The following is a 22656-nucleotide window of genomic DNA, read 5'->3' on the forward strand; positions in this document are numbered from 1 at the left end:
ATATTTTCTCTCTGTAATGAGTTCTCACAGAGATCCTCCATTCTTATCTCAAATCTAGTAAGTATCTTTATGACCATTACTTTGAATTCTTTGTTGAGCATATTGCTTATCTTCATTTCATGTAACCCTTTTGATGTGTTTTTGTCTTGTTCTTTCATTTGGGACATATTCCTGTGTCTTCATTTTGTCTAACTCTTGTTAATTTCTATGTATTAGGAAAAATCTACCCTATCTCCTGATGTTGAAAGTAGTGGCCTTGAGAAGAGTACCTGTGGTGCCCTGTAGTGCAATGACCCACGTTCACCAGAACCATACACTTCAGGGGTGTCCCCTATGTGGGTTGTGTCTGTCCTGCTGTTGTGGCTGAGCAGCATTTGTTTTCAGTCCAGTTAGCTGCTATTGTCCACTTTACCTGTTTGGGGTACAGTTTGGTCCCTGTGCTGTTAAGGAGCCAGTCTGGGGCTGCCTTGCACTTGTAGTTAGGTGATATCTAGTGGTCAGACCAGATGCCTGCCCTCCTCCAGTTTGCCTAGGCTACAGTTGCACGGAACTTCAGAGCTCTCTCTCTGTGGTGCCCCACGAGAGGTTTTTATTGGTGGACAGGGCCAGCAGTCAGATCAGATGTCTACCCCCAGTTCATCTGCCGGGGCTGTAGTCAGACTGGTGTGTGTGGTTATCTTCCCCTCTCCCCAGAGGAGGAGTTACTTTGGAGTGGTACTGGTCCCTGCCAGGACTGCTTGCAAGAAGTGACAGCAGGAGCCACTTTGGAGGGACTTCTACTGAGTGGGGCAGGTTGGACAGGGCAGATCTGCAGGAGAATGCTGGTGTGTGGTGTTGCCGTCTTAGCAAATAGGCTGTTTTCACTGGCTCCCACAAGTGTCTAGCTATGTGAGGGGGTGGGGGATGGTACCCACCAGATCTATTGTTCTTAAGGAAGTCTCCTAAAGATTCCTCCCCCTCCAGCACATGTTCTGATTTTAGTAAATAAATCACCTTCACATACACCCCCAGGCACTTTTCAGACTGCTGCTTCTATGATGTACTTCCATGGATTTGTGTGTCATGTTGTCTCTTTAAAGGAAGGGACTCAGTTACCTAATGGCCTCTAGCTCTCCCAGACCTAGAGTTTGTAAAGTACCCAGAGTTAAGTTAAGCTCCACTGATTGTAAAACTTGCAAAGTTAAGGCCCATTGGTTTTCTAAGCCAAATGTTATGAGATCTCATCTTCTTAGGGTAGGTCCTCCTGTCTGGGGTGCATGGTGTATAGTTTGCTTCTATCATTACTCCCTGCTTGTTGTGTCCCTCCCTCCTGCTTGTGGTTAGACTCGCTAGGAGATTGATTCCCAACCATGTTTCTGCCCTTCCCACTCTTTTCAGTTGTCCTCTTCTCTGCAGTGAACTGTGGCAAGTCTGTTTTCCCAGCCCACATCATTTTCTGGGTTAGTTGCACTGATGTGGCTATTACCTAGGTGTGTCTGTGGGAAAGAGGTGAGCTTAGTTAGGATCCTCCTACTCTTCCCAGAAGTCTATTGAAGACTATTGAAGAACGCGCTTGAAGTGTTTATAAGATAGATATCATACAAAGTTTCTTCTCCAGCCACAAGATGAACAGAAGGAAAACTGAAAAATTCAGAAATTTGTGGAAATTACACAAGGGAAGTTAGAAAATATAGATAGATAAATGAAAATGAAAATGCAGCACACCAGAAACTCGTGACACACTAAAAGCTGTGGTAAGAAGGAAATTTATAGCTGTAAACGCTTATGTTAAAAAACAAAAGGGGCACTTGGGTGGCTCAGTCATTTAAGCGTTCAACTCTTAATCTCAGCTCAGGTCTTGGTCTCAGGGTTTTGAGTTCTAGCCTTGCATTGGGCTCTGCACTGGACATGAAGCCTACCTAAAAAAATAAAAATAAAAACCCCAAACAATCTCAAATCAGTAACCTAACTTTATAATTTAAGGAATTAGAAAAATAAGAACAAACTAAACCCAAAGCTAGCAAAAGGAAGGAAGTAATAAAGATGAGAACAGAGATAAATGAACTAGAGAATAGGAAAAATAGGGAAAATAAATGAAACCAAAATTTGGTTCTGTGAAAATATCAACAAAATTGACAAAGTCTTACCTATGTGGATTAAGAATGAAAGAAGACCAAACTACTAAACTCAGAGATGAAATTGAGGATGTTACTATTGATTGTACAGAAATAAAAAGGATTATAGGAGAGTACCATGAGCAATTGTACACCACCAAATTGGGTAGCCTTAATTAAATGGACAAATTCTAAGAAACATACCAAGGTTAAATCATAAAGAAATTTTAAAAAATCTGAATAGACCTATAAAAAGTAAGAAGATTCAATCAGTAATCAAAAATCTCCCAAAGAAGAAAACCCTATACCTAATGGCTTCATTGGTGAATTCCACGAAACATTTGAAAAACTGCCAATCCTTCTCAAACTTTTCCAAAAAATTTAGGAGGAAGGGAACATTTCCTAACTCATTTTATGACACCAGCATTACTCTGATACCAAAGCCAGTGCACTACAAGAAAGGAAAAGTACAGATCAATATCCTATATGAATATTGATACAAAGTCCTCAACAAAAGATTAGCAAACTGAATGTAGCAGCATATTAAAAGGATTATATACCATGTCAAAGCATGGAAGCAACTCAAGGGTCCGTTGAAAGATATATGGATAAACAAAATGAAGTTTACAATAGACCACTTTTTACATACAGTAGAACACTACTTTAAACAAGTAGGGAAGGTCAACATATGGTACAACATGGATGAACCTTCAGGACATACACTAAAGTGAAATAAGTCAGTTACAAAAAGATAAATCCTGCATGGTTCTACTTATATGAAGTACTTAGACTAGTCAAAATATAAACACAGAAAGTAGCATGATGCTTGCCAGGGCTGGAAGGAGGAGGGAATGGAAAGTTGTTTTATTGGGTATAGAGTTTCAGCTTTCCAAGATGAAAGGAGTTTTAGAGATACATGGTAGTAACGTCACACACTATGAATAATACCACTGAACTGTTATACCGTTAAAAATAGTTAAGATGGTTAAGTTTTACATTATGTGTATTTTACTATAATAATAAAAGGGAAAAGCAAAAAACTGGTGGCAGGCTAGATTTGGCTTGTGGACTGTAAGATTATCAGCCTCTGTTCTAAATTTTCTTGGGAATGGCCTTACTCTTTTCTTAAGATAAAGGGAGAAGGATCTGCGATTTGGATGTATACAGAATTATAAAAGTACTCATCTTTTTTTGTAAAGTAGTTCTTTTATAAAAGAAATATATTCTTGTAGAAAATATGGAAGATTTGGAAAAATAATAAATAACTACAGGTAATATTTACTAGATATTGTGGAGTGCCAGGCACTCTTTTAAATTCTTAAATACATGAGTTAGTCATTAATTTTATGATCATTTACCAGGAGGCATATTAAAGTATAGAGAGTTTAAGTAACTTAACCCAGTAAGTGCCTTGTAAGTGGTAAAGCTAGAATTCAAAACGAAGCTTTTGGACTCTAAAGCCTACATTCTGAACCACCATGCTCTAGAGTGGGGCTTGGGGTGTTATGCTTGTATCCCAGTACCAAATGTAATATAAGTTAATACTTTGATTTGTTTCCTTTCTATGATTTTCACTGCAAACATAGCTATGGTTTCTCATTTTACAATATAAACAACTAACGTTATGCCCAGAGCAGCTGTTTCTCATCATGTCAAGTCAGTTACCTGTTGCTGGAGGTGGGGACATGCATGGGACACAGGAAGGCCTTCATCAGAGGCTAACATCTGTGCAGCTCTTCACAGTTGACAGAAAGTCTCCTGACAGATTTCCCATGGTTGCTTGGCTAGGGCAAGCAGAGCTGCTTCTTTGTGTTTTTTTACTTCAAATTCTAAGTCTTCTCAGAACTCTCTGCTCTCCATCTCATGCCCATTTTTGACTCTGTACTCTCTTCACATTACCATTTCCTACCTTCTGTTTTAAAAATAAATGGTACAAAAGAAGTTAAATAACTGGCTCAAAAATAGCCTTAAAAACTAGGATCAAAGAACACTAAAAAATATTTATATAGTATTAAATATACAGACAGCCCTCATACCCTGTATACAGAAATTAGCTCAAAACTGATTGTAGATTTAAATATAAAACATAAAACTATAAAACCTTTAGGAAAAAAAATTGGAGAAAAGTTTCAGGATATAGGGCTATGCAGAGTTCTTGACACCAAAGACACCAAAGTACAATCCGTAAAGGAAAAGCTGATAAATTAAAAGCTTGCTCTGCAAAAGGCCACGTGAAGAAATTAAAAGCCAGACTATAGGCTAAGAAAATACTTGCAAACCATGTATCTGATAAAGGACCTCATTTTTAGAATATATAAGAAACTCTCAAAATTCAATAAAAAAAAATCCAGATGGACTCAGCAAAGGATATGACCACACATTTTACTGAAAAGAACATACAGATGGCAAAGAAGACACTGAAAGGTGTTTGACCACATTGCCCACCCAGAAAATATAAATTAAACACAGAGAGGGAGGGGTGCCTGGGTGGCTCAGTCGGTTAAGAGTCCAACTTTGGCTCAGGTCATGATTTCATGGTTTGTGAGCTCGAGCCCCACATCGGGCTCTGTGCTGATAGCTCAGAGTCTGGAGCCTGCTTTGGATCTTGTGTTTCCCGCTCTCTCTGCCCCTCCCCTGCTTGTGTTCATTCTCTCTCTCTCTCTCTCTCTCTCTCTCTCTCTCTCTCTCAAAAATAAAAATAAACATTAAAAAAAAAAAGAGGGAGGCAAGCTATAAGAGACTCTTAAATACAGAGAACAAACTGAGGGTTGCTGGAAGGAAGGTGGTAGAGGGATGGGTTAAATAGGGTGATGGGCATTAAGGAGGGCACTTGTTGGGATGAGCACTGGGTGTTATATGTAAATGATGAATCCCTAAATTCTTCTCCTAAAACCAATACTATCCTATATGTTAACTAACTTGAAACTGAACACACACACACACACACACACACGCACACACGCACACAAAACCAGTAACACTGGAAGCTAAAACAGTATGGAGAAATGACGTAAAAATTCTGATAGAAATGATTTTGAATCTCAAATTATATACCCAACTGCTGTCATTCAAGCGTGAGAGTGGAATAAATATTTTCTGACACAAAAAGCATAAAAAAAACCCCCACAAACTCAACAAATCTTTTCATTGTAAGATTATTAATATTGTAACCCTTCTCTGTGTGCTTTTTTCCCTTTTCCCCTTTTTGGGGTATAGGGACATTTACCCTATTTTTGCCCATTGTTTGTCAACATTTCTGCATCATTTTGTATTAGGTATTTACAGTTTACAGTTGGGCTTTGGTTTTCTAACACAATCCTTTTGTCTTTTTTAACTAGTTGAGTTTATCTCCTTTAATCATATTGTATATGTGTTTACTGCATCCAATTTTTATGTTTCCTTTTTTGTTTTTTTTCTCTCTCTTGATTTAGGGGCTTAACTTTCAGATATACATTTAAATTATGTTTAACCTATTATTTCTCAAATTATTTTAAAAACAAAATAGTGTCTATTGTGATTTTTTACTTTCTCTCAATACTTAGGGTGTTTTGTTGGCATGTACTGAGATTTTTATTCTTTATTATAATTAAATGATTTTTCTATTTTGTGGCTTATACTTCAAAAACAACATTTACTTTCTGCTTTTCTAATCTTATTTCCACAGTTCCTTTACCGTGACCATCTGCCTATCTTTCACAAGACAGCTTCCTCATTTGCAATTCTTCATGAGTAATCTTGTTGGCCAGATTGTCTTCATGAAGATTTTTCCCCCTTAAGAAAGTGTACATGGGTGATAAACTTTCCGAGTTCCCTTTCGGTCAACTTCACATGAGAACCACAGAGTTTTGCATGTTCTAGAATTCTTAGGTTACGTTCTTTATTAAGGTATGAATGACAGACAATAACCTGTACATATTTAAAATGTACAGTTTGAAGAGTTTGAATATTTATACGCTTGTGAAACCATCCCTGCAATCAAGATAACGAACCTATCCATCACACCCAAAAGTTTACTTGTATCCCTTGGTCCATCCTTACCTCTGTCTCTAGGCAATCACTGATCTGCTGTCACTATCAATTTATATTGTAAACTATTTTATATAAATGCACTCACACAGAATGTACTTTAGGGGGGGGGTGCTCAGACTCCACATAATTGTTTTGAGATTCATCCATGTTGTGTGTATCATCAGTTTATTCTTTTTTTTCCTCAAATGTTACTTTCTGCTCTTTTAAAAATAATATATTTATTGTAAAACAATAAATGTTTAAGAAAAAAGGTTCCCAGTCTTTACTTTATTCTTTTTATTGCTGAGTAGTATTCCGTTGTATAGATATACCACACTTCATTTATCCATTCACCTGTTGATGGAAATTTGGATTATACCAGTATTGACCTGCTATCAACATGCTATAAACATAAAGCTGCTGTAACCATTCATGTATAAGTGTTTTTCTTGTGTTTCTCTTGGGCAAATATCTAGGAGTTGAGTGGCATCATCATATGTTTAACTTCATAAAAAATTGCCAAACTTCGGGGCATCTGGGTGGCACAGTCGGTTAAGTGTCTGGCTTTGGCTCAGATCTGATCTCACTGTTCATGAGTACGAGCCCCGCATTCAGGCTCTGTGCTGACAGCTCAGAGCCTGGAGTCTGCTTTGGATTCTGTCTCCCTCTCTCTCCGCTCCTCCCCCTGCTCACACTTTGTGTGTGTGTATGTCTCTCTCTCTCTCTCTCAAAAATAAATAAACGTTAAAAAAAAATTTTTTTTTAATCGCCAAGCTTCTTCTAGAGTGGTGGTTTTATTTTACATTCTCACTGGCAGTGTAAGGAAATTCTAGTTGTTTCACATTCTCACCAACTCTTGTTACATTTTCAGTTTTGGACATTGTAATAGGTGTATAGTATATCATTACAATTTAAATTTGCTTTTCCTTAATAACATACTGAGCATCTTTTCATGCACTTAACTGACATTTGTATAATTGCTTATTTTTAAAAATTGTGTGGCTTTTATTATTCAGATTCACAAGTTCTTTATATGTTTATTATACAAGTCTTTCATCAAATATGTGATTTGCAAATATTTTCTCTCAGCATATGGTTTGCCTTTTCATTTTCATAACAATGTCATTTGGTGAGCATCTTAAAACTTTTGATGAAGTTCAGTATATCAGTTTTTTCCTTTTACAGTTAGTGTCTTTTTGTCCTGTTCATGAAATCTTTGTTTCCAAGATTGCAAAGATAATCTCCTGTGTTTTCTTGTTGAAGCTGTATGATTTTAATTTTTATGCTTAGATCTATGATCTGTATAAATGTAATTGAATACATGGTATAACATAAGGATAAAGGCTTATTTTCCCTTACATAAGTTTGTCCAGTTGTTCCAGCACCATTTGCTAAAAAGATACATGTTTCTCCATTGAACTGCATTGATGCCTTTGTTGAAAATCAAATGTCTATAAATCTATGAGTTCATTTTTGGCCTTTCTCCAGTTCCATTGATCTATTTGTGTATCTTTATGGCAGTACCACAATGTCTTCATTACTATAGCTTTTTTTTTAAATTGTAGCAAAATATGCATAACATAAAAATTATAATTTTAACTATTTTAATTGTGTAGTTCAGTGATACTGAGTACATTCATATTTGATTTTGTATCACTACCATCCTGCTCCAGAACTTTTTCATCATCCCAAACCTTAACTACTCTGTACTCAATAAACAGTAACTCCTCATTCCCTTCACCCTAACTCTTGACAACCACCATTCTACTTTCTATCTCTATTTGACTTCTCTAAGTACCTCATATAAATAGGATCATGTAGTATTTGTCCTTTTGTGACTGATTTATTTAACTTAGCGTAAGTGTTGACTTTGTCTTCGAGGTTCATCCATGTCGTAGCATATGTCAGAATTTCCTTCGTTTTTCTTAAGACTGAATAATGTTCTATTGTACATATAAACCACATTTTGTCCGTTTATCCATTGATAGATACTTGGATTTCTTCCAACTTTATTGTGGACAATGCTGCTATATACATGGATGTCCACATATTTGTTTGATTCCCTGCTTTCTGCTTTCAATTCTTTGGGGTATATGCCCAGAAGTGGCATTGCTGGATCATGTGGTAATTCTGTGTTTAATTTTTTGAGGAACCACCATACCATTTTCCATCGCAACACCACATTTTACATTCCCATTAGTAGTGCATAGGGTACTGATATCTCTACAGCCTTACCAGCATCTGTTATTTTCTGGTTTTTTGATAGTAGCTATCCTGACGAGAGTGAAGTGGTATCTTATTGTAGTTTTGATTTGCATTTCCTTAATGATTAGTGATGTTGAGCATCTTTTCATGGGCCTGTTAGCCATTTGTATATGTTGTTTGGGGAAAGGTCTATCAAGTTGTCCACCATTTTTTAATCATGTTTGTTTGTTTGCTGTTTATCAGTAGCAAAGTTGAATTGTAATGGTTCTTTATGTATTTGTATATTAACCCTTTACCAGATATGTGATTTGCTCCCATCATTAAAATCTTCATAACGAAAAGTTAAACATACATAAAGTTTACTTATTTGAGAGAGAGTGTGTGCACAAGTGGGGGAGGGGCAGAGAGAGAGGGAGAGAGAGAAAATGCCAAGGAGGCTCCGTGCTGTCAATGCAGAGCCCAACACGGAGCTCGATCTCATGAACCATGAAATCAGGAGTTGGATGCTCAACTAATTGAGCCAGCCAGGCATCCTGAAAAGTTAGACATATTTTTAAGCACAGGAGATAGAAGAGATGAGAATGAATTACCTACTGCTGCAACGGTTATTAACATTTTGCCATATTTCCTTTATTATACACACATACTTCCATGCACATGCAAGTCATAATCCTGAAACAATTTAAAGAAATTTAAAGAAAATTACAGAATTTAAAGAAAATTACAGACATCCTGACACTTCACCTGCACCTGAGCTTTCACTTTCAAACAATAAAGACGTTTTCCCACATCTACCATATTTCCCCTGTATTCATTTTTCAAAATACCATTTCAAAAGAATATGTATTAATGGGGAAAATAACGCCACAATTCTACTGCTTTTTCTAGTTATAACATAGAAGCTAACTCCTTTTGGAATAAGTTCACTGACAGTATTCCTTAGGATTTTGGCATTTTCTCACATATCATTATTAAGAACCTATCTTCATCAATTGCCTACCAACTTCTTGCTTTCTCTCTTGTCTTCCCCTTTATCCTCTCTACACTGCAGCCAGAATAGTATCTTTAAAACTTAAATCAGACCATGTCTGTCTCTCTCTCTCTTACTCCGACAGACCCATTGTACTGCATTTAGGATAGAACATGTTCCAGATTTACCATGACTTCTTACCAGGACACAGCATGGTCTGACCCCTGCCCAGCCCAGCTCCATCCAATTTGACCTACTATCTGTTTCTTCAACATCCAGGCTCTTTCCTCAAGTAGGACTTCTGTGCATGTTGTTTTCTCCACTACCACACAGCCCTGCTTCCACACACAGCTCTTTTTTACACTTTATCACATTTAACATAAATATGATCTCTTCACACAGGCCTTTCCTCATGACATACTGAAGCACATCACCTATTTGTGCTCTTTCACAACAACCTTTCCAATATTTTCCTAGTTCTTTCATATTTATTTAGTTTTAAAAGACTGTCTCCTCCTACTTCTGCCCCCACAACCTTCAGTTCCCTGATGGCAGGAACCGTGATGCCCCAGCACCCATGACATAGCTGGTAAGCAGAGAGCAGTGAGAGGCACAAGTAACCTCACAAAGTGATTATAGACAGGGCTTTTTTCACAGGATATATTGGTTGGGCAAGCTTTTAAAAATCAATCACATTACATTGTATTATTTCCATGTGTGTTTAAAATCTAATCCCAAATTATTCTCTCATTTGAATTACATAATGTGGCAAATCATTTCATATGATTTAGGGATCAGGTTTAACCTGGAAATCTGAGTGAGTATAAGATCAAAGTTGAAACTACGGTATATTTTGGATGTTCTCTATGTCTGTAATATAAAGATTTGTTTTCAGTATTGTCATGGTTTTCTTCCTTTTACAGACTGAGACAACACTTGGACTCAGTTCGTATCAACAGAAAAGGTAAGGAAGGAATATATATATATGTATATATATATATATATATATTATAATGTATAAAATTTTATGTATTTGATAAGATAATAACATAACTTCAGTTCTTTTTGGGGGATTCCAGCAATGCTGTCCTTCTCTTGCACCAACTTTTTTGGTGAAGAAGGAAAAGCAACTTATAAATCACATTATATCATGTTATTTCAAGTACTGTGTATGGCAAACCAGGTTTAAATCTGGATTTGCAGGTGATATACTGCGTAGCCTTTCTCTTCCTTGTATACGAAACGGTGTTACCCTCAGTGAGGGGTGAAACGCCCCCTTGCTTCTTAGAGGATCAGCTTTGTAAGTCCCTGGTGACTTCTTGTGGCTATTGCTGCCTTTCATGGACCGACCCTTGCTGCCCTCAGTTGTTACAGGGTGTCCGCCTGCAGGCCCCCGGAGGAGGAACTCAGAGCAGTGAAACTCAGTCTTGTGACTGAAAGAGAACACTTTTGAACCCAGTTCCTCTATGATAACAAACAAGGGAGTTATTTTACCCTAAGGTTTTATGAAAATATGTACATGCTTGTGAATTTGAAGATGTCTTCCTCACATCTGAATTCTTTGGTCTTTTGGTAGCTTTTCACATCTATTAGACAATGTAAAAGAAAGTTACTATCCTCATAACCTTTCCAGGCCAGAGGTTCTGCACCTGGTTTTTAAAGGACAATGTGAGCTATCTGTGAATTAGATAACCTTGAATGTCCTTAGGGCTAGTGAAGTGCAGATTGCATCAGCAAAGAACTTTATTTTGAGAGAGATATAGCACATATTAAGACTATATAAGTTTAACTTCATAAATACCAAAATGAAGCTCCTTCAGTATTCACTGGTTTTGTTCTTTTCACTCTTTCATATCTGCAATAACGTGGCCCTATTTCCCCATTTTTGTCCATCTCCCTAATTTTATATATGCCCTGTTGGGACGGGCTCTACCCATGAACCCTGACCAAAGGATACACCCACTGCCTACAGTAAGATGTAGACTTCTCTGCTCTTATGATTATATAGCATAATGCCACTCTTCCATCCCTCTACCCCTCCCCAAATATCTTTGGCACAAGGATGGATTGTTTCTGGACTACTTCACATCTAGCCTGATGCTAGACTTGGCTGGGCTATCTAAGAACCTAGACTCTGACTCATTTAGAGCTAAACTGGTGGGAAGAAAAGCATGCCTGTTATCTTAGGCTTCTTCCATGATACTTTATTGCAGCAGTTAGGAAATTAGCTATGAAACTATATTGGCTACATTTATGAAGATGATGTTATTCATCCATGATCAAGATTTGGCTTTAAGGTATTTTCTTAATATAATGAAGAATTTACATCAATACATAATTATATTCTGATCTCATGTTCCACTTACCTATGATCTACATCTGCCTAACAAACTACCCAAACTTACTAGCATAAAGCAATCATATTATTATGCTGTCAGACTCTGTAAAGAGTTGAGACAGAAAGAACACAGCAAAGATAGCTTGTCTCTGCTCCATGATGACTGGGGCCTCTGCTGGGGAGACTCCAGAGCTAGAGGCCTGTTCACTTGCATAATGATGCTAGCTTGTTGCCTGGGACCTCAGCTGGGCTGTCACCTAGAATGCCTACATGTGGGCCCTTCTGCCTGGTCTTTTCACAAAGGCTTGTTTGGGCTCCCTCACAGGATTATAACTGGATTTCAAAAGAGAACATCCCACAGAGAACCCACTTTTGTTTTTTCAACCTGCCTTCTGAAGTCATAGTGTTACCTCTGTCAGATGCTGTTGTTCAGTCATTTAGGTGGTTCTTGATTCAAGACATTGCGGAAGTAGAGAGACATGGGGGTGAGGGATAAGGTGAGGGGAATGACCCCCCACTTATCTATAGAAGGAATATCAGATGATTTGCAGACATGTTTTAAAACTGTCACACTTTTGTTTTGTTTTGTTTTGTTTTGTTTTGACCAAGATCATGAACTGGATAAACACTTGATTCAAACTGGTATGCATACCCTATGGGTTTGAAACTGGATTAGGTACTAAACATATGTTTTAGTTCAGACTGCTGTAACAAAATACCACATAGACTGAGTGGCTTAAACAACTTTTATTTCTCACAGTTTTGGAGGCCTGGAAGTCCAAGATCAAGATGCCAGCAGATTTGGTTCCCTAGTGAGGGCTCTATTCTTGGCTTACAAGATGGCTACTGTCTCTCTTTATCCTCAGATGACAAAGAGAGAGAATGGAAGCAGGCTCTCTGGTGTCATTTGTTTTGAAGGCACTAATGCCATCATGAGGGCCTCGCTTTTGTGGCCTTCTCTAAACGAAATACCTCTCAAGATTTTCATATTGGAGGTTAGGGCTTCAGCATATGAATTGGGGTGGGAGGTACCAATTCAGTCCATAACAACATACAGGTCTAAATTTATATTTTGAGCCTCATATCAACTAACTAAAAACTAAACTAAAGAACAGGGTTTATGAATCACGCTTAATAAGTCATTTTAAAACATTTGTGACATGGAAAAGCAAGTAGTCTCCATACATACCAGGCATGTGATGATTAGAACATAGCTTCCACATTGAAGGGATTTAGCCATTTTTTAAAATATGTGACTTAGTGCTGCACAAATTAAACACTGCCAGAGCTCTCTCTAAGTAAGAATAACTTTAATGAACACACATATGTAAGATAAAATGTGAATGAAAATACAAAATTGTGCAGTTGTAGAACAGACGTTGTAAATAAAATGTATAGTTGTAGAACAACAGAAATTGTGATTTGTTTTCAGTTTAAAAACAAACTATTCTATAAAAGTGCCAGCATTTGGGTTTGAAAACTTGAGTAAAATGAAAGTTATCATATGATTAAATATTCTAAGTACAGAAGACCCTATTAGATGGTCTTCTTGAGCCCCTCGTTTAACAGACGAGGCAGCTGAGACCCTTAGAACCGAAGGATATGCTGATGGTTAAAGTGGCAGAGTTTCATTAAAATTCATCATCTTGCCAGCCCCATGTTGCATTCACTCTCTTTGCATAGCAAGTATGGAATCCTTCAGTATTCCCTGGATTTTCTTTTTTAGCCAGTATTCATTCCTGGGAGTTTCTGAAAGTATCTGCTCAGTGCAGGGACTATGCACACAGCCCCTGCCTGCAGGCATCTTGAAGGGCACTGAAGACACCCGTTCTGATGAGGTCATAAAGCATAGGTGTTGAAGTGACAAAACACAGCCTACTTTGTGGAAGAAAGCAGCACGCTTGAGAAGGATGTTTATAATGGGTTTAATTGCAGGGATCAAGGTACATAAGGTACACGCATGTGCCTCACTTGCATCATCAGGCCCAGGTCATAGCTGAGGTCATAGCTTCTGACTCCAGAGTCTTGTCTCCATCTCTGGAGTGTGCCACGTCCACCATTCTCTCCTCAGGGACATGGTCAGTGTCCACTGAGCTTTAGAGATTGCTGGGAGGGACCCTTTGTCTTTTGACCTTCTGTAGTCATTTCTGCATCAATTTCTCACTTTTTCTCTTCCCCAGTTTTACAATCCACATGCTACCTGCTCTCTGGCTTTTTCAGTAAGCCAGTAGATTCAGTCCCATCCTTTCCCACGTTGCTTGTACATGATCTCTTGAGTCAAAACTCTCATTCTGTAAGTGGAATTTAACCTGCCCCAGGGAAATTTGTATCATGAAAAGATCAGCTAATCAAATGATTCTGTAGCTAGTGCATTGTATGGCAGTACAACAGTAGATGCTAGCCTCTGGCCACCATTTCTTCCTCTCCTGCCTCTTCTCCCTCCTCTCCCTCACCACACACCATTATCATCTGCATTAGTTTTGGGGGGCAGGCTTGGCTCCAAGGGCTTTCTGGGAATGAAAGGGAATGAACTACTGCTTTCACGACCACAGGATTGTGGGAAGTAAAACCACGGAAAACAGAATTTTCCAGAATACTCTTTTTTTCTATTCCTCTCCTATGTTCCAGCTCATGCTTTCTGATTTGTTTTAATACAGTTATCAATTACATAATAATACTTTGTTTAAAAGTGAAAGCATGTGCTGCCTTTATGATACGATGGTGGAGAATGTGCATATAGTGTTCCATCAGTGTTTATTTGAGTTGAACACCACAATATTATAACGAGTACCAGTAATGATTTAATATTTTGCGACATGAGGCCATCCTTTATGGATGACTTTTCCTAGGATTGTGGAGCCCTGTGGTGGAAGATTAGGCATCAGAAGTCCTGAGTTCTCTGTTTACCGGCTGTGTGACCTTGAAAACAACTGTCTAACTGCTCTGAGCATGACTTTCATTTGTAAACTGGGGAAGATTCTTTCTTGGCCTGATATATATATGATATAAGGTTATGCATTATTTGTTGTGAGGATCAAATGAAAATATTTGCTTGGGTAACAGTAGTTTATAAACTTTAAAATGTTATATGAATACAAGTTGTGGGTATTTGATAATTTGCTCAGTCATTCAGCAAACATTTGCTGGGATCCTTGCGTATGCTAGGCTTTGTTATAAGAACTGGTGACTCGGTAATTGTATCTGTTATCTATGGCCGTGTAATATAATAAACTACCCCCAAACCTGGCAGCTTCAAACAGCAGACATGATTTATCTTTTTGCTTCTGGGAGTGAAGAATTTTGGAGCATCTTAGCAAAGTAGTTGTGGCTCAGGATCCTTCCTGACATGGCAATCAAAGTATCAACCAAAGCTGTAAGTCATCTGAAGGCCTGGGAGTGCTACATCCTCTTCAGGATGGTTCATTCATAGAACTCTTGCAAAAGGCCTTAGTTTTTGCTGGCTGTTGGCAGGAGGCCTTAGTTCTTCACCGTGTCAAACCCTCCATAGGCTTGCTTAAGTGTTGCTGCATCATGACAGCTGGTGACCCCAGAACAGGTGATGCAAGAGAAACAAGGAGGAAGCCACAGTGTCTTTTGTAATTGAGTCTTGGAGTCACACTATCACTTCTGCCATATTCCATTCATAAGAGGTTACCTCCAAGGCCAGGGGAGTTATCAGAGAATCTTTGCACGTATTTTAAATCTGCTACAGTGCTAGATGGGCAAGATAGTCCAAGACTCCTGCGCTGGTATAGAGCATGTGTTCCAATGGGGAAACAGACAGTAAGTCACTAAATAAATAAACTCACCTAGAGTTTGTTTGGAATAGGCAGGACTCCATTGCTTCTTAACTTTGGATGTTGAGGAAGGTTTCTCTGAAATGATGTTTAAGCTTACCTGGTGAAAGTCTTAGGGAAGAGCATTTCAGACAGAGGAACAGTTAGTACAGAAGTCTTGCATTGGGGCAACACTAGTATTAATATTGTTGTTATCAGAGCTGAAAAATGTTAGTATATACAACTTAGTAAGAAGGATATATGTGTGTGTGTGTGTGTGTGTGTGTGTGTGCGCGCGCGCGCGTGTGCGCACTTAATGTTCATAAGAAGAACCAGAGTCTTCTGATATTTATGTTTTCTGGTATCTCTGGGAATTAAGCCAAAATATTGGGCTGGGAAATATTTTCCAAATTAAGGGTTGTTGGGATTCTTTAATGACTTTATAATTTGCTTTTTGCTGGGTACAACTGTTTTGGTTGCCTACAGTTAACCATAAGCTCTAGAAAATTGTAGTTAGATCCCAAACTTGGTAATATCTCAATGGCAGATAAAGTCTGCTAACACTTGCAGTTTTAAATTTTTTAATTTTTTGAAAAAGCTAAAGGGAATGTCCTTAAGCTGTTTTTTAAGATTTCATTTGGGTTTGTACTTTTATTTTCTAACTCTGGAGCTTTTAGCTGCACATGAAGTGACATATATGCAAAAAAAAAAAAAAAAAGTACTACTTTGCATAAATCTTAAAGAATGTAGTAAATTGATAATAGGAAGTCAGCGTATCAGAAGTGAGCTTAAGTAAAGGTATGGTTCGCTTTGTATTAAACCACAGCAGCAAATGTTGGTAAGCTCCTTTGAGTAGGCCAATTTACTTCACTTATTTTTTAAAAGTATCATATTACTCTCACCTTAAATACAAGTGTGACAGAATTGAGATTTCTGGAATGGTGGTGTGAGCAGCTTGGGGACTTCTCCCCATAAGAAGCATTTCTTAAGATGATTAAAATCAGCAAAAACAGAATATCTGGAGATTGATCAAGGGACTTACAATGAATTGAGAAATATTTATTCAACAAAATCTATATAAACTTGGTAAGAGCAGTGGGAAGCCATAGTATTTAAGCTAGAGACTGCACCCATCACCCTGCAGCTCTGCCTTGCTAAGAACTATTTCAGTGGGCTCAGCAGACAAATGGATGTTCCCCATCTCTCCCACCTCACTGGGATGGAACAGCTATTCCAGTTGGATTTGGCCGCCAGCGAGCACTGGCAGATCTCATTTTCCATAAGCTTCATGCTATAGAGGCTTATTTTGGGTGGCTGGTGGTAATCAGGTGAAGTTTGTCTCTCCTCTACCCCATTCCCACAAATAAGGATGATCAGAATGGGCAGCTGGTGAAAAGAGCAGTCCCTTTTTCCTACACAGCCCTGTGTCCTGGGAGAGCATTTTCAGTGTGCTCAGCAGCTGAGTGACAGGCCTCCTGTGCCCCAGCTTCCTAGGCAAAGGACTATTCTGGGTAGATTTAGCAGCCAGTGAGCCTAGGGATCAGTCTGACCAAAGATGTGCAAGACCTGTACTCTGACCTTAACTGAGGGTAATTAAAGAAAACCTACAAATAAGTGGAGAGAGAATACTGTCTTCATGGATAAGAAAACTCAATATTAAGGTGTCAGTTCTCCCCAAATTGATCTATATATTTCAATGCAATCCCGATCAAAATCCCCACAGTAGAGATTGCCTATAATCTAACCAATTCTGAAATTCATATGGAAATGAAAGTAACTTAAAATAGTAATAACGTAATAGAATCCAGTACGTTATTAAAGATTATTGAAGATGTAGAAAACCAATAAAATGACCCATAATCAAGAAAGAAAAAATAGAAACAGACCTAGAAATGACAGAGATGATGGAAGTAGCATACAGGGAATTTAGTACATCTATTATATGTGTTCAGTGATTTAAAGGAAAACATGAGAATAAGGAAAAATGGACATTATGAAAAAATAAATGGAACCTCTGGAGCTGAAAAATACAGTTTCTGAAGTAGAAAATTTCACTTACAGCAACATAGATGACATTAAAAAAAGAAAAAGTGAAATTGAAGACATAGTGATGGAAACAACCCAAACTGAAGCACAGGAAGAAAAAATTACTGGAAAAAGAATAAACAAACCCCTGGTGACCTGTGATACCATGGCAAGCAATTTAACACACATATAGTTGAGTTCCAAGGAATGGGGGGGGGGGGGGGGGAAGGCTGTTGAAGAACTTCAGTAAACCCAATGCAAAAGTAACAAAACCACACCAAGTCATATAGTATTCATATTGCTGAAAGCCAATGATAAATTGAAAGGCAGCCAGGAATAAATAAATTACATGTGGGGATACTAAAGAGAAGAATGACTGGTGCCTTGTCATCAAAGACAGTACGAACCCAAAATCAACAAAATGGCATCTTAAAAATATCAAAAGAAAAAATTGTCAACCCCCAAGATATTATATCCAGCAGAATTATCCTCCACAAATACATTTCCAGACAAAAGCTGAGAACATGTGCAGCCAGCAGACTGTCACTATAAGAAGTGTTAGGGAAGTTCTTTACATTCTGAAGGTAGTAACCATTACAGGTGAAAACACAGCTCTAAGCACAATAATGAAGATCACCAAAAAGGTGAAAATATGTGGATAAATATAAAAGACATTTTTTTCTCATTAAAGATTGTTTTGAGATAACTGACTTTTAAAAACAAAAGTAATTACAGTGTTTTATGGGATTGATAGCTTGTATACGTTACACGTATGATGACAGTACAAAAGGCAAGGGAGGGGTAATTGAGTTGTAAAGCTCTTACATATGTAAAGTAGTATAATATTATTTGGAGTTAGACTGTGATAAGATGAAACAAATACTAGAAGATATATTAAAATCATTTGAAAAGAAAAACAACCCAAAGAGATCTAGCTAATAAAGCAGTCATGGAGACAGAGTGGAATACTAAAAGAATACTTGATCTAAAAGAAGGCAGATGAAGAAGACAAAAAGAATAAAAAGCAGATGGAAAAAAGTGAAAGCAAATAGCAAGATGGTAGCCTTAAATCAAGTATATCAAAAATTGTAATAAATGTGAATGGTTTCAATACCAGTTTTCAGACTCTATTAAAAAATAAAGATCCAAGTATATGCCGTCTATAAGAAATGTACTTTATTTTTCAAATTATATTTAATTTTTTACCTTTTGTTTTGCAGTGATTTTAGTTATTTTTTAAACATTTTTTAGTTTATTTATTTTGAGGTGGGGAGGGGCAGAGAGAGAGGGAAAGAGAAAATCCCAAGCAAGCTCCATGCTGTCAGCACAGAGTCCAGTGTGGGGCTCCATTCCACGAACTGTGAGATCATGACCTGAGCCAAAATCAAGAGTCAAATGCTTAACTGACTGAGCCACCCCAGGTACCCCAGCAGTAATTTTAGTTTAGGGAAAAGATGCAAAAATAGTACAAAGGATTCCTATATACCCTTGACCTAGATTCCCACTTTATTTAATATTTTACATATGCCTTATCATTCACAATCTGCCCCTCTACCTCTTCTCTCCTTCCTTTTTCTTCCTTCCCTTCCCCTGTTTGTCCTATGTATACATGTAATGTATATGTAAGCATTTTTTTTTAATTTTCTGAGAATCAGATATAGATGTTGCTCCTTTACTCCTAAAAACGTCAGTGTATAGTTCTTATAAAGAGGGATATTATCTTATAAAACCAAAGTATACATATCAAAATCAGTATATTAACACTAACACACATAGTATTTTTTAATCTGTAGACTTTGTCAGTTGTCCCATTATTGGGACAATTTTTATTTTAAAAAGAAGATAAATTTTGATCCAAGCCTCAAGTCCGTATCGGTCATATTTAATTTTCATGTCTATTTAGTCTCAACTTTAATGTGCAACAATTGATTTGTCTCTTTATGTCCTTGACATTTTTTTTTTTTTAAGTAGTGGCCATTTTATAAGTAGTGGCCACCATCCTAGTTTGGGTTTTCTCATGTTTCATTTCAGATTATGTGTTTTTGGCAGGAATATCACTTAAATTTGTGTCCTGCCCAGTCCGTCTGATTATCAGCAGGTACATGATGTCTCTTTGTTCGATTTTTCTTTTGTAATTTATAAATACCTCTCCAAAAAGTACCTTGAGACCATGTAAATATGCTGTTTGGCATCAAACTCTTACTAGTTACAGCATTCACTGGTGATTCTTGCCTGGAAATTACTGCTCTGGTGATTTTTTTTTTTAATTTTATCATTCTTTCTGTGTTTATTAGTTGACATTCTAGTGCAAGGAAGATGTAAAGGTCAAACTTCATTTTTGCAGGTGTAGATATCCAGTTATTTCACCACCATTTTTTGCAAAGACTATCTTTTCCTCATTGAATTACCTTAGCACAGTCACTAAAAATCAATGGACCATATATGTTTGGGTCTGTTCTGTATGCTTTTCACATGTCCCCTTTCATTGAACACTTCCTTACTTTCTGAAACATCAAGATGTTCTAGGCTTACCTCATAATTTTCCTGCCCAAGCCCTGGAATATCCTATTTATTCAGAGACTTCTGCTTCATTTTAGTGGAGGATATTTACAAACTAAGATCTGTGTGCTATGTGTACTCATTGCTGCTGGGGTGTCGTTGTCTCTGGGTCTTGTTAGTGAGAGTTAGGAATGTTTCTGTATGTGTGTGTGCACAAACACACACATCTCTTTCTATATCTATGTATATTCAAAACCATGAGTTGTTACCAATAACTCCATTTTTAATACACCACCACAGTGTTCCTTCTGTCCCTTTTTTCTGTATATTTTCTGTATATTTTTTTGTGTCTTCTCCAGCTATGAGAAACCTGGCTCCAGTTATCCACAGAATTTATACCTGATTTCTCAATCCTAGAATACAAACAAATTCATTTCAAATTGGTTAACTCATACCACCACGAAAAACAAACCTACTAGTTGAAGTACAGTGTTTAGAATTTATTTTTAGTTTGAATGTATATGGTCAAAAATACTATATTCAGAATTTACGTGTGTTATGTTCTTTACCTTTCTCTCCATCCTCTCCACTGCCCTCTTCCATCATCATCTGCATTGTAGGTCTGTTCATTCAAAAGAAAGTTTGGTTCTTTGGTTTCTGTCTATATTCCATTTGAGATTTTTTTACCTCCATTTTACAAGTCCACTCATTTTAAATATGTGAAACAATAGGATTCAAAAAGTCAGAATGATACAAAAATGTCAAATGTGAATGTTTTTACTATATTTCTTTCTCCACAAAAGGAAGCATGGTATAGATTTTTTAATGTTTTGTTTTATTTACTTAAAAATCTATCCTTTAGAGACCTTTCTCATTATTTTTATAGACTGCAACATACTATATTATGTGAATGTGGATTATATACGAGCAATTTGCTTCTAGTATTTTGCAGTTGCAAACAGTGCTTCAAAGAATAGCCTTGTGTATATGGATTTTCACATTTTTGAAAGTTATCTGCAGAATAGATTCCTACTGTTAGGATTTCTGAGTGAAAAGATAAGTGCATATGTAATTTGTATTGTTGAAGGAGCATGGTTAGGGTAAATTCCTAGACATGGGATTGGTGAGTCTTATATAGGTTTGTTAGTGTTGTCAAATTCTCTTTCAAAAGAGCTGTGCCAGTTGGCGTACCCCTCATCAGTAAATTAGAGTCCCTATATTCCTACGGCTTTTCCTACAGAAAAGGGAAATACTTTTTAATTTTTGTCAATCTGATAGGTGAGAAATTCTGTTGTCATGTAGTTTTAGCTTGTCTTTCTCTAGTTATGAGTGAGGTTGTATATGTCTTTTATACTATGCTTATATTTATCTTTTGATACTGTCTGTTCATTTTTATTCTACCTCCTTTTCTATAGGACCTTTGATCTTTATTTCTTCCATTTAACAGTTTTTTATTAAGGATAGTAATCCTGTGTTGCAAATATTATCTTCCTGTTGGTCATGGAGATGTGATTTTGAAGAAAAGCACTTTTTTTTTTTAACATTTATTCATTTTTGAGAGACAGAGTGTGAGTGGGGGAGGGACAGAGAAAGAGAGAGAGAGAGACAGACAGACAGACAGAATCTGAAGCAGGCTCCAGGCTCTGAGCTGTCAGCACAGGACCTGACAACAGGGCTCAAACTCAGTAGACCACAGATCATGATCTGAGCTGAAGTCAGACGCTTAACCAACTGAGCCACCCAGGCACCCCTGAAGAAATGAACTTTAAGTATAAAAACACAAAAAGTAAAAAGATGGAGTAGGGAATAACACTATCAGAGAAGTTAGACTTTAGTACAGGAAATATTATTAGAGATAAAGAAACACATTTTATTATTACAGAAGAGATAATGTATCATCCCAAGTCTGTATAAGTCTAAATATCAGAGTTTCCAAATACATGAAGAAAACATAAATGTTTTTTGTTCCAAATATTTGTTCCAAGTAAATGAAAAAAACAGAAATGAAGGCAAATTCACAATTATAGTTGGAGATTTCAAAATTCAGCTGTCAATAAAATAAACAGAAAATCAGTAAAGGTATAAAAGACTTGAACAACACTATCAACCAGCTTAACCTTGTAGGTATTTTTCTTCATAGATATTTATTGAACACTTCACCCAGCAATTGCAGATTATGTTCTTTAACACAGCAGAATTAAAATAGAAATTACTAACAATTTGGGAAATTTTTAAAATTGAAATTAAAGCCTATGACAGAATTCAACATCTATTCATAATTAAAAACACTGAGCAGACTAGAATTTCCTTGGTCTGATAAAGACCATCTGTGGAAAAACAACAGTTAACATGTTTCTTATGGTAAAAGATTCAGTGCTTTCTTTCTATTGAGAACAAGACAAGAATGTCCACTTTTATTTCTCTCCAGTATTGTACTGGATGTGCTAGTCAGTACATTAAGGCAAAAAATAGAAATAAGAGACATCATCTGGAAAGGGAGAAATGTGTTTGTCTACAAATAATATGATTGTGTGCATAGAAGATCCTAAAGAATATACCCAAAAAGCTTTGAGAATAAGTTAATTTAACAAGATTGAAGGATATGTAGTACTTTTCTATATTCTAAGTGAAAAAGTAAAATGTTATATAAAAATGCCATTTACAGTAGCCTCAAAACATGTTACATACTTCAGGATGAATTTACAAAAAAAAAAAAAAAAAAAACCCAAAAAAACAAAAAAA

The 22656-nt window shown here is 36.9% G+C and overlaps 1 protein-coding gene and 1 long non-coding RNA gene across 2 annotated transcripts in view; one reads left to right on the plus strand and one right to left on the minus strand.

The window, feature by feature from the left end:
- TMEM131 (transmembrane protein 131) overlaps positions 1 to 22656 on the plus strand; it is a 243043-nt gene that overhangs the window by 81256 nt on the left and 139131 nt on the right. Inside the window, exon 3 of the mRNA XM_049651396.1 lies at positions 10200 to 10240. Within this exon, the coding sequence (XP_049507353.1) occupies positions 10200 to 10240 (41 nt within the window). The remainder of the gene's footprint in view (positions 1 to 10199; positions 10241 to 22656) is intronic.
- The window catches only part of LOC125936941 (uncharacterized), a 7882-nt gene continuing 7107 nt past the window's right edge, over positions 21882 to 22656 (minus strand). The window contains exon 5 of the long non-coding RNA XR_007462171.1: positions 21882 to 21961. This is a non-coding gene — a long non-coding RNA (uncharacterized LOC125936941). The remainder of the gene's footprint in view (positions 21962 to 22656) is intronic.

Source organism: Panthera uncia (genome assembly GCF_023721935.1).
Source record: "Panthera uncia isolate 11264 chromosome A3 unlocalized genomic scaffold, Puncia_PCG_1.0 HiC_scaffold_11, whole genome shotgun sequence".
Taxonomy (NCBI): Eukaryota; Metazoa; Chordata; class Mammalia; order Carnivora; family Felidae; genus Panthera; species Panthera uncia.